The following is a 12,712-nucleotide window of genomic DNA, read 5'->3' on the forward strand; positions in this document are numbered from 1 at the left end:
CAGTAATATTCCATTGTATATATGTGCCACATCTTCTTTATCCATTCATCTGTCGATGGACATTTAGGTTGCTTCCATGTCCTGGCTATTGTAAATAGAGCTGCAATGAACATTTTGGTACATGACTCTTTTTGACCTATGGTTTTCTCAGGGTATATGCCCAGTAGTGGGATTGCTGGGTCGTATGGTAGTTCTATTTGTAGTTTTTTAACGAACCTCCATACTGTTCTCCATAGTGGCTGTATCAATTTTCATTCCCACCAACAGTGCAAGAGTGTTCCCTTTCCTCCACACCCTCTCCAGCATTTATTGTTTCTAGATTTTTTGATGATGGCCATTATGACTGGTGTGAGATGATATCTCATTGTGGTTTTGATTTGCATTTCTCTAATGATTAATGATGTTGAGCATTCTTTCATGTGTCTGTAGGCCATCTGTATATCTTCTTTGGAGAAATGTCTATTTAGGTCTTCTGCCCATTTTTGGATTGGGTTGTTCGTTTCTTTGTTATTGAGCTGCATGAGCTGCTTGTAAATCTTGGAGATTAATCCTTTGTCAGTTGCTTCATTTGGAAATATTTTCTCCCATTCTGATGGTTGTCTTATGGTCTTGTTTATGGTTTCCTTTGCTGTGCAAAAGCTTTTAAGTTTCATTAGGTCCCATTTGTTTATTTGAGTTCTTATTTCCATTTCTCTGGGAGCTGGGTCAAAAAGAATCTTGCTGTGATGTATGTCATAGAGTGTTCTGCCTATGTTTTCCTCTAAGAGTTTGATAGTGTCCGCCCTTACACTTAGGTCTTTAATCCATTTTGAGTTTATTTTTGTGCATGGTGTCAGGGAGTATTCTAATTTCATACTTTTACATGTACCTGTCCAATTTTCCCAGCACCACTTATTGAAGAGGCTGTCTTTTCTCCACTGTATATGCTTGCCTCCTTTATCAAAGATAAGGTGACCATATGTGTGTGGGTTTATCTCTGGGCTTTCTATCCTGTTCCATTGATCTATATTTCTGTTTTTGTGCCAGTACCAAACTGTCTTGATTACTGAAGCTTTGTAATATAGTCTGAAGTCAGGGAGCCTGATTCCCCAGCTCCATTTTTCGTTCTCAAGATTGCTTTGGCTATTCGGGGTCTTTTGTGTTTCCATACAAATTGTGAAATTTTCTGTTCTAGTTCTGTGAAAAATGCCAGTGGTAGTTTGATAGGGATTGCATTGAATCTGTAGATTGCTTTGGGTAGTAGAGTCATTTTCACAATGTTGATTCTTCCAATCCAGGAACATGGTATATCTCTCCATCTATTTGTATCATCTTTAATTTCTTTCATCAGTGTCTTATAATTTTCTGCATACAGGTCTTTTGTCTCCTTAGGTAGGTTTATTCCTAGATGTTTTATTCTTTTTGTTGCAATGGTAAACGGGAGTGTTTTCTTAATTTCACTTTCAGATTTTTCATCATTAGTGTATAGAAATGCAAGAGATTTCTGTGCATTAATTTTGTATCCTGCTACTTTACCAAATTCATTGATTAGCTCTAGGAGTTTTCTGGTAGCATCTTTAGGATTCTCTATGTATAGTATCATGTCATCTGCAAATAGTGACAGCTTTACTTCTTCTTTTCCGATTTGGATTCCTTTTATTTCTTTGTCTTCTCTGATTGCTGTGGCTAACACTTCCAAAACTATGTTGAATAATAGTGGTGAGAGTGGGCAACCTTGTCTTGTTCCTGATCTTAGTGGAAATGGTTTCAGTTTTTCACCATTGAGGACAATGTTGGCTGTGGCTTTGTCATATATGGCCTTTATTATGTTGAGGAAAGTTCCCTCTATGCCTACTTTCTGCAGGGCTTTTATCATAAATGGGTGTTGAATTTTGTCGAAAGCTTTCTCTGCATCTATTGAGATGATCATATGGTTTTTCTCCTTCAATTTGTTAATATGGTGTATCACATTGATTGATTTGCGTATGTTGAAGAATCCTTGCATTCCTGGGATAAACCCCACTTGATCATGGTGTATGATCCTTTTAATGTGCTGTTGGATTCTGTTTGCTAGTATTTTGTTGAGGATTTTTGCATCTATATTCATCAGTGATATTGGCCTGTAGTTTTCTTTCTTTGTGACATCTTTGTCTGGTTTTGGTATCAGGGTGATGGTGGCCTCGTAGAATGAGTTGGGGAGTGTTCCTCCCTCTGCAATATTTTGGAAGAGTTTGAGAAGGATAGGTGTTAGCTCTTCTCTAAATGTTTGATAGAACTTGCCTGTGAAGCCATCTGGTCCCGGGCTTTTGTTTGTTGGAAGGTTTTTAATCACAGTTTCAATTTCAGTGCTTGTGATTGGTCTGTTCATATTTTCTATTTCTTCCTGGTTCAGTCTCGGCAGTTTGTGCATTTCTAAGAATCTGTCCATTTCTTCCAGGTTGTCCATTTTATTGGCATAGAGTTGCTTGTAGTAATTTCTCATGATCTTTTGTATTTCTGCAGTGTCGGTGGTTACTTCTCCTTTTTCATTTCTAATTCTATTGATTTGAGTCTTCTCCATTTTTCTCTTGATGAGTCTGGCTAATGGTTTATCAATTTTGTTTATCTTCTCAAAGAACCAGCTTTTAGGTTCATTGATTTTTGCTATTGTTTCCTTCATTTCTTTTTCATTTATTTCTGACCTAATCTTTATTATTTCTTTCCTTCTGCTGGCTTTGGGGTTTTTTTGTTCTTCTTTCTCTAATTGCTTTAGGTGCAAGGTTAGGTTGTTTATTCAAGATGTTTCCTGTTTCTTGAGGTAGGCTTGTATTGCTATAAACTTCCCTCTTAGCACTGCTTTTGCTGCGTCCCATAGGTTTTGGGTCGTCGTATCTCCATTGTCATTTGTTTCTAGGTATTTTTTGATTTCCCCTTTGATTTCTTCAGTGATCACTTCGTTATTAAGTAGTGTATTGTGTAGCCTCCATGTGTTTGTATTTTTTACAGATCTTTTCCTGTAATTGATATCTAGTCTCATAGCGTTGTGGTCGGAAAAGATACTTGATAAGATTTCAATTTTCTTAAATTTACCAAGGCTTGATTTGTGACCCAAGATATGATCTATCCTGGAGAATGTTCCATGAGCACTTGAGAAAAATGTGTATTCTGTTGTTTTTGGGTGGAATGTCCTATAAATATCAATTAAGTCCATCTTGTTTAATGTATCATTTAAAGCTTGTGTTTCCTTATTTATTTTCATTTTGGATGATCTGTCCATTGGTGAAAGTGGGGTGTTAAAGTCCCCTACTATGATTGTGTTGCTGTCGATTTCCCCTTTTATGGCTGTTAGTATTTGCCTTATGTATTGAGGTGCTCCTATGTTGGGTGCATAAGTATTTACAATTGTTATACCTTCCTCTTGGATTGATCCCTTGATCATTATATAGTGTCCTTCTTTGTCTCTTGTAATAGTCTTTATTTTAAAGTCTATTTTGTCTGATATGAGAATTGCTACTCCAGCTTTCTTTTGATTTCCATTTGCATGGAATATCTTTTTCCATCCCCTCACTTTCAGTCTGTATGTGTCTCTAGGTCTGAAGTGGGTCTCTTGCAGACAGCATATATATGGGTCTTGTTTTTGTATCCATTCAGCCAGCCTGTGTCTTTTGGTGGGAGCATTTAATCCATTTACATTCAAGGTAATTATCGATATGTATGTTCCTATTCCCATTTTCTTAAATGTTTTGGGTTTGTTATTGTAGGTGTTTTCCTTCTCTTGTGTTTCTTGCCTAGAGAAGTTCCTTTAGCATTTGTTGTAAAGCTGGTTTGGTGGTGCTGAACTCTCTCAGCTTTTGCTTGTCTGTAAAGGTTTTAATTTCTCCATCACATCTGAATGAGATCCTTGCTGGGTAGAGTAATCTTGGTTGTAGGTTTTTCTCCTTCATCACTTTAAGTATATCCTGCCACTCCCTTCTGGCTTGCAGAGTTTCTGCTGAAAGATCAGATGTTAACCTTATGGGGATTCCCTTGTGTGTTATTTGTTTTTCCCTTGCTGCTTTTACTATGTTTTCCTTATATTTAATTTTTGACAGTTTGATTAATATGTGTCTTGGCGTGTTTCTCCTTGGGTTTATCCTGTCTGGGACTCTCTGTGCTTCCAGGACTTGATTAACTATTTCCTTTCCCATATTAGGGAAGTTTTCAACTATAATCTCTTCAAATATTTTCTCAGTCTCTTTCTTTTTCTCTTCTTCTTCTGGGACCCCTATAATTCAAATGTTGGTGCGTTTAATGTTGTCCCAGAGGTCTCTGAGACTGTCCTCAGTTCTTTTCATTCTTTTTTCTTTATCCTGCTCTGCAGTAGTTATTTCCACCATTTTATCTTCCAGGTCACTTATCCTTTATTCTGCCTCAGTTATTCTGCTATTGATCCCATCTAGAGTATTTTTAATTTCATTTATTGTGTTTTTCATCGTTGCTTGGTTCCTCTTTAGTTCTTCTACATCCTTGTTAAATGTTTCTTGCATTTTGTCTATTCTATTTCCCAGATTTTGGATCATCCTTACTATCATTATTCTGAATTCTTTTTCAGGTAGACTACCTATTTCCTCTTCATTTGTTAAGTCTGGTGTGTTTTGACCCTGCTCCTTCATCTGCTGTGTGTTTTTCTGTCGTCTCATTTTGCTTATCTTACTGTGTTTGGGGTCTCCTTTTCACAGGCTGCAGGTTCGTAGTTCCCGTTGTTTTTGGTATCTGTCCCCAGTGGCTAAGGTTGGCTCAGTGGGTTGTGTAGGCTTCCTGGTGGAGGGAACTAGTGCCTGAGCTCTGGTGGATGAGGCTGGATCTTGTCTTTCTGGTGGGCACGTCCACGTCTGGTGGTGTATTTTGGGGTGTCTGTGGCCTTATTATGATTTTAGGCAGCCTCTCTGCTAATGGATGGGGCTGTGTTCCTGTCTTGCTAGTCGTTTGGCATAGGGTGTTCAGCACTGTAGCTTGCTGGTCATTGAGTGATGCTGGGTCTTGATGTTGAGATGGAGATCTCTGAGAGATTTTTGCCGTTTGGTATTACGTGGAGCTGGGAGGTCTCTTGTGGACCAGTGTCCTGAAGTTGGCTCTCCCACCTCAGAGGTACGGCCCTGATGCCTGGCTGGAGCACCAAGAGCCTTTCGTCCACATGGCTCAGAGTAAAAGGGAGAAAAAATAGAAGGAAAGAAAGAAAGAAAGAGGCTATAATATAGTGAAGTAAAATAAAGCTATTATAAAGCAAAGCTATACAGACAAAATCTCACCCAGAAGCATATACATATACACTCACAAAAAAAACAAAAAGGGGAAAAATTAATATATCCTGCTCCCAAAGTCCACCTCCTGAATTTGGGATGATTCGTTGTCTATTCAGGTATTCAACAGATGCATCACATCAAGTTGTTTGTGGAGTTTTAATCCGCTGCTTCTGAGGCTGCTGGGAGAGATTTCCCCTTCTCTTCTCTGTTCGCACAGCTCCCGGGGTTCAGCTTTGGATTTGGACCCGCCTCTGCATGTAGGTCGCCTGAGGGCATCTGTTCCCCGCCCAGACAGAACGGGGTTAAAGGAGCAGCTGCTTCGGGGGCTCTGGCTCACCCAGGCCGTGGGGAGGGAGGGGTACAGAGGAGGCTGAGCGAGCCTGCAGCGTCAGAGGCCGGCGTGGCGTTGCACCAGCCTGAGGCGTGCAGTGCGTTCTCCCGGGGAAGTTGTCCCTGGATCACGGGACCCTGGCAGTGGCGGGCTGCACAGGCTCCCGGGAGGGGCGGTGTGGAGAGTGACCTGTGCTCGCACACAGGATTTTTGGAGGCGGCAGCAGCAGCCCCAGCATCTCACGCCCGTCTCTGGGGTCCGCACTGATAGCCGCGGCTCGCGCCAGTCTCTGGAGTTCGTTTAGGCGGCGCTCTGAATCCCCTCTCCTTGCGCGCCGCGAAACAAAGAGGCAAGAAAAAGTCTCTTGCCTCTTCGGCAGCTGCAGACTTTTTCCTGGTCTCCCTCCCAGCCAGCTGTGATGCGCTAACCCCTTCAGGCTGTGTTCACGCCGCCAACCCCAGTCCTCTCCCTGCGATCCAACCGAAGCTGAGCCTCAGCTCCCAGCCCCACCCGCCCCGGCGGCTGAGCAGACAAGCCTCTCGGGCTGGTGAGTGCTGGTCGGCACTGATCCTTCGTGCGGGAATCTCTCCGCTTTGCCCTCCGCACCCCTGTGGCTGCACTCTCCTCCGTGGCTCCGAAGCTCCCCCCTCTGCCACCCGCAGTCTCTGCCCGCCAAGGGGCTTCCTAGTGCGTGGAAATCTTTCCTCCTTCACAGCTCCCTCCCACTGGTGCAGGTGCCGTCCCTATTCTTTTGTCTCTGTTATTTCTTTTTTCTTTTGCCCTACCCAAGTACGGGGGAAGTTTCTTGCCTTTTGGGAGGTCTGACGTTTTCTGCCAGCGTTCAGTGGGTGTTCTGTAGGAGCAGTTCCACGTGTAGATGTATTTCTACTGTATCTGTGGGAAGGAAGGTGATCTCCACGTCTTACTCTTCCGCCATCTCTCCTCCCCTCCCTGTTTTTTTCTTGATGAGTCTGGCTAAAGGTTTATCGACTTTGTTTATCTTCTCAAAGAACCAACTTTTAGTTTTATTGATCTTTGCTATTTTATTTGTTTCTATTTCGTTTATTTCTGTTAGAAAGAATAAAAAAATAAAAATATAGGTGAAACAACAACCAGAAGGTAAAACAGAACCACAGTAGTAAAAAAGAGGGAAAAAAAAGTGGAAAAGGCCTTGGCTCTGGGGGGTGGGGTTGAGGTGGTGGGTGGGGCCTATGCTTAGGACCCACAGGGCCGGATACGGCCCTGGGGGGGTGGGGGCTTAGGCTCAGTGCAGCAGGAGGGGCCCAGGAGTGCCTCTGGCTTTGGAGGGCGGAGGACCAGGTCCAGGACCCCAGCAGGCTCCCTGGGCCCGAGAGGGCAGGGGAAATGCTAGGCGAGTTCCCCCCGAGCCTCCAATCCCTGGAGGGCCCCTCCCCGTTGGCCTCTCTTCTTCTTCCCCCTCCTCCCTCCTATGCACCTAGGACCCACAGATCTGGAGAGGGCCCCAGAAGGCAGGGGACGAGACTAGGAAGCCCAACAGGCTTTCCAGGGGCAAGTGGGCAGGGGAAACGCCCTCTGTGCCTCCCCGATTCTTCAATCAAAGAGGGTTTCGGGGCTTCCCTGGTGGCGCAGTGGTTAAGAATCCACCTGCCAATGCAGGGGACACGGGTTCAAGCCCTGGTCTGGGAAGATCCCACAAGCCACGGAGCAACTAAGCCCGTGCGCCACAACTACTGAAGCCCGTGAGCCTAGAGCCCATGCTCCGCAACAAGAGAAGCCACTGCAATGAGAAGCCCACGCACTGCAATGAAGAGTAGCCCCCGCTCGCCGCAACTAGAGAAAGCCCGCATGCAGCAATGAAGACCCAACGCAGCCAATAATAAATTAATTGATTAATTAATTAAAAAAAAAAAAAGAGGGCTCCTCCCCGTCCTCCTCTCCTCTTCTCCCCCTGCCTCCCTCCTATGCCCCTAGGAGCAACATGGCCCGGAGGGGGCCTCAGAGGGCGGAGGACCCGGCCTGGGAGCCCTGCAGGCTTCCCAGGGCCCAGTTGGGCAGGGGAAATGCTACACTTGCTCCCCCCATCTCCAAGCCCCCCAAGGGTTCCTCCAGGTGTGGGGACCCCTTCCCCCTCCCAGCCACCCCTCAGGGGCGCCAGTCCTGTCTGGCCTCCACTTCTCATCTCCCCTTACTCCCCCCACATCCTACCCGGTCTCTCAGGGGTTCCTCCCATCTCCTTGGGCATTGAGGTCCCCCACCAGCGTCCGGCCGGTGCCCTAGTTGTGGGGAGACGTGAACTCCACGTCCTCCCCTGCCGCCATCTTGACTCTGCCCCATAAGTTTATTTTCTACATCTGTAACTATTTCTGTTTTGTAGATAAGTCCATATGTAGCCTTTTTTTAGATTCCACATATAGGCGATATCATGATATTTGTTTTTCTCTGTCTGACTTACTTCCATCAGTATGACAATCTCCATGTCCATCCATGTTGCTACAAATGGCATTATTTTGTTCTTTTTTATGGCTGAGTAATATTCCATTGTATATATGTACCACATCTGCTTTATCCATTCATCTATCGTTGGACATTTAGGTTGTTTCCATGTCCTGGCTATTGTAAATAGTGCTGCAATGAACATTGGGGTGCATGTACCATTTTGAATTATGGTTTTCTCCAGATATATGCCCAGGACTGGGATTGCTGGATCGTATGGTAGCTCTATTTTTAGTTTTTTAAGGAACCTCTATACTTTCTCCATAGTGGCTGTACCAGTTTACATTCCCACCAACAGTGTAGGAGGGTTCCCTTTTCTCCACACCCTCTCCAGCATTTATTGTTGTAGATTTTTTGATGATGGCTATTCTGGTGGTGTGAGGTGATACCTTATTGTAGTTTTGATTTGCATTTCTCGAATAATTAGTGATGTTGAGCATCTTTTCGTGTGCCTCTTGGCCATCTGTATGTCTTCTTTGAAGAAATGTCTATTTAGATCTTTCACCCATTTTTTGTTTGGGTTGTTTGTTTATTTGATATTGAGCTGCATGAGCTGCTTGTGTATTTTGGATATTTTCTCCCGTTCTGAGGGTTGTCTTTTCGTTTTGTCTATAGTTTCCTGTGCAAAAGCTTTTAAGTTTAATTAGGTCCCATTTGTTTATTTTTGTTTTTATTTTCATTACTCTAGGAGGTGGATCGAAAAAGATCTTGCTGCGATTTATGTCAGAGAGTGTTCTGCCTAGGTTTTCCTCTAAGAGTTTTATAGTATCTGGCCTTACATTTAGGTCTTTAATCCATTTTGAGTTTATTTTTGTGTATGGTGTTAGGGTGTGTTCTAATTTCATTCTTTTACATGTAGCTGTCCAGTTTTCCCATCACCACTTATTGAAGAGACTGCCTTTTCTCCATTATATATTCTTGCCTCCTTTGTCATAGATTAGGTGACCACAGATGCATGGGTTTATCTCTGGACTTTCTATCCTGAACCACTGATCTATATTTCTGTTTTTGTGCCAGTACCATACTGTTTTGGTTACTGTAGCTTTGTAGTATAGTTTGAAGTCAGGGAGTCTGATTCCTCCAGCTCCGTTTTTCTTTCTCAAGATTACTTTGGCTATTCGTGGTCTTTTGTATTTCCACATAAATTGTAAAATTTTTTGTTCTATTTCTGTGAAAAATGCCATTGGTAATTTGATAGGGATTGCATTAAATCTGTGGATTGTAAACCTTAATTCCTGATTGGATTGAGGTGTTCAACATTTCACCGTGTCTGCCTAATATAAGAAAGAGTGAATCCATTGTTTGGGGCATAGGTGTTGTCAAGGGGGGGGTATAATATCAATTTCAGTTTCTAAGATTCCATTATTTTATGATAATGCCCAGCATACAATAAAAAAATATATGAGACATATAAAGAAACAGAAAAATGTGGCCAATAATTGAGAGAAAAAGTAGACAACAGAAGCCGACTTATAGATAATCCATATTTGGAGTTGACAGAAAAAGACTTTAAAATAAGTATAATAAATACATTGAATAAAATAGAGGAAAAGATCAATGGGTAAAAAGTTGGATAATTTTAATATAGGATTGGAATGTAAAAATAAGATGTATATTTCTACAATTGGAAAATATAGTATCTAAAATGAAGAACTCATTGAATGAGATTAAATAGACAGAGTAGAAGTAGACTGAACACACAGCAGAAGATAGAGTTAGTAAACTCAAAGCCAGATTAATAGAAAATATCCAAACAGAAGAACAGAATGTAAAGAATAGACCATAAGCAACTCAGGGAACACAAATAGACTAACACATATGTAATTGGAGTCCCAGAAGGAAAATAGCAATAAGAGCAGAAGCAATATTTGAAGACAGAATATTTGGCTGAGAATTTTCTAAAAGTGATGAAAAATAAACTTTATTCAAAGTGCATGAACCTCAGGATACCTTTACTGACTAACCATAACCTTTCTCCAGGGCCTCCATTCTGCAGCACTTATATCTCTGCTTCTTTCATCTCTGTGAGTTACTACATTCTCAGAATTTGTTTGGAGGTTTTTCCTTAAGAATGTGCTCTGTCTCCCCAGCTTGCTTCTTAAGAACAAGGGCTATTTTTAGTATTATTTATTTTATATCCTGTAATATTCATATAGTTTGCTATACAATACTTAATATACTAACAGAATTTTTCACCTATGTAATAAAATGCCCAGCACAATTCCAAGTGATTTTTGTCATATTTATTTCTGAACACCAATAATTTATCAATCAGGGCTCAGTTAAAAAGAATGGAAACCATATCAGCTATTTTAGTAAAGAGAATTTAACATTAAAAAATTGGCTAGCACATATTGAAGGGCTGAAAAAAGAAAAAAGAAAAAAGGACACTGAAGTAACTGTAGGAACCCTAGGTCTGGGAAGACAAGGAAAAAGATTAGAGTTATTAGAGCCTAGAAGCTTGGAGGAGAGGTCCCATAGAACTAGGACCATCAGCACCTGAGGAGAGGGTGCCCTGAACAGCTGTGACTCACATCTCCATGGAGGGTTATCTGCCTGGCTGGTTCTGGAAGGCTGTATTTTCCAAAGATGGTTACAATACCTGACATCTCACATGCTCTTCATACAATTTGACTTTGAAACTCTTCATTGAGAGATGAGGTCTCTGTTTGCTCCCCTCGAATTTGGGCTGGCTTATCAGTATGGTAGTAGCTCTATGTGACTTGCGAGCCTAGGTCATAAAAGGTGATACATCTTTCAGTTGTATCTCTTGGGGCACTCACCTTTGAAGCCTTGAGCTGTCTGAGGTTGCCATGCTGAGAGGAAGCCCAACTAGGCTATATGGAGAGACCCTGAGGCTACATGGAGACATGCCCAGCCAGCCCCCAGCTGCTTCAGCACCTGGCTCTTCCAGCTCCAGCCACAATTTGACAGCAACCACATGAGACACCTGAGCCAGAACTTCCCTGTGAAGCCCTTCCTAAATTCCTGATCCATGGAACATAAGAATTAGTAAAAGAATTATTGTGGAAAGTCACTGAGTTTTGGGGTGGTTTGTTAACACAGCAGTAGATAACCAGAACACTGGTACTGTTATCTCAGGAGCTCAGAGGAGCTGCCTCACAGAGCTGTGACTGAAACCTCCAACAAGGCTAGCTTTGGAAGTGCCAGAAAAAGTCTAGAAACTGAAATTAACTGCTACTGTCAGAGTGAAAGGCCAGTGTTGAGACAATATTGACAGGGTTGGCAAGCAAACAGAAAATGTCTAGTCCTTCCTTTTGGCAGAATCTAGTAGAGAGCCAGCTTGGCAAAGGTGAAATGTAGTTTTCAGAGTTCTAGCCCCAGTGTCATAAGTCAGAATACTGAAAACTATGTAAAATATGTTAGATTCTCTCTGTACATCTGACCTTAGCAAATCTATGTATCTAACATACCTTTAGCATAATTTCATACGTTATGGAAAAGGCTTCACTTAATAAAAACATGCATGCAGTCTTTGGTTTCTCTTACCGCAGGTATGATCCGAAGGAGAACAAGTGGACTCGGGTGGCTTCTATGAGTACTAGGAGACTAGGCGTGGCTGTGGCTGTGTTAGGAGGGTTCTTATATGCTGTAGGTGGCTCTGATGGGACATCTCCACTCAACACAGGTTAGTCCCTTCCTAAGTCAGTCTGGTTTCCCCAAAGCAATACATTTTTCTTAGGAGAGTCCCCTTACAAAAAGTATAAAAAGTCCATGTTATCCTATCATTTATTAAGAAAATTATTTTCCCTCTAGGAGAGTTCAACTGTTAGCTCTTCCTCAGCTCCTTCTGCAGTCATAGTCTACTAGTATATTCCCAAAGTATTTCTTTCTCCCTTCATTTCACAAATTGCTAGGAATTTATAATGAATAAAACAACTATTTTACTATTTCCCTCCCCCCAACCATCTTTCCTTAAAAAACAAATAAAATCCTCTGTATTATAATCTAAAAATAAATAAAAACTTATAGCTATAAACTGGTTTATAGTCTAATCCTGTCATTTAAAGATAAGGAGAGATGCCACAAGTCACCTAGCTAATGAGTCATATAGCCAGAACTAGAACTAGGTACCTTGACTCCAACACATGCCCTTTCCACCAACCATACCTAAAAGAAATCAGTCCCTAATGAGAATATAGTAGTATTGTCCAAAGGTAGATGATTCCTTCTCAGAAGCAAAACTCAGATTGCTTATTGAAAATATATGTTATCACGAAGCAAAGTAGCTATGAAGAAAACTAGAGGTGAAAGGAAATGATTGCATGGTCACTTACTGGTTTTTCTTTTCCCTGCAGTGGAGCGTTATAATCCTCAGGAAAACAGATGGCACACCATAGCCCCTATGGGGACCCGGAGGAAACACCTAGGCTGTGCAGTGTATCAGGATATGATCTATGCCGTAGGAGGTAGAGATGACACTACAGAGCTTAGCAGTGCTGAGAGATACAACCCCAGAACCAACCAGTGGTCTCCAGTGGTGGCTATGACATCCCGCCGTAGTGGAGTAAGTGCCCGGCTACTGAAAACTTTGAAAAGCAAAAGCACCAAGAGAGGGCTGTGCAGAAGAAGTCTGATCTGTAAAGTATAATACAATGGGACAGCGAGGAGATGCACTGTTTGGGCAAAACAACCCCTGCCACTT

The 12,712-nt window shown here is 42.2% G+C and overlaps 1 protein-coding gene across 3 annotated transcripts in view; it reads left to right on the top strand.

The window, feature by feature from the left end:
- The window catches only part of KLHL20 (kelch like family member 20), an 87,701-nt gene that overhangs the window by 70,291 nt on the left and 4,698 nt on the right, over positions 1-12,712 (top strand). For all 3 annotated transcript variants that reach the window (XM_059936544.1, XM_059936554.1, XM_059936564.1), the window contains 2 exons: positions 11,562-11,695; positions 12,366-12,574. In XM_059936544.1, the coding sequence (XP_059792527.1) occupies positions 11,562-11,695; positions 12,366-12,574 (343 nt within the window). The remainder of the gene's footprint in view (positions 1-11,561; positions 11,696-12,365; positions 12,575-12,712) is intronic.

The sequence above is a fragment of the Balaenoptera ricei genome, chromosome 1, assembly GCF_028023285.1.
Source record: "Balaenoptera ricei isolate mBalRic1 chromosome 1, mBalRic1.hap2, whole genome shotgun sequence".
NCBI lineage: Eukaryota > Metazoa > Chordata > Mammalia > Artiodactyla > Balaenopteridae > Balaenoptera > Balaenoptera ricei.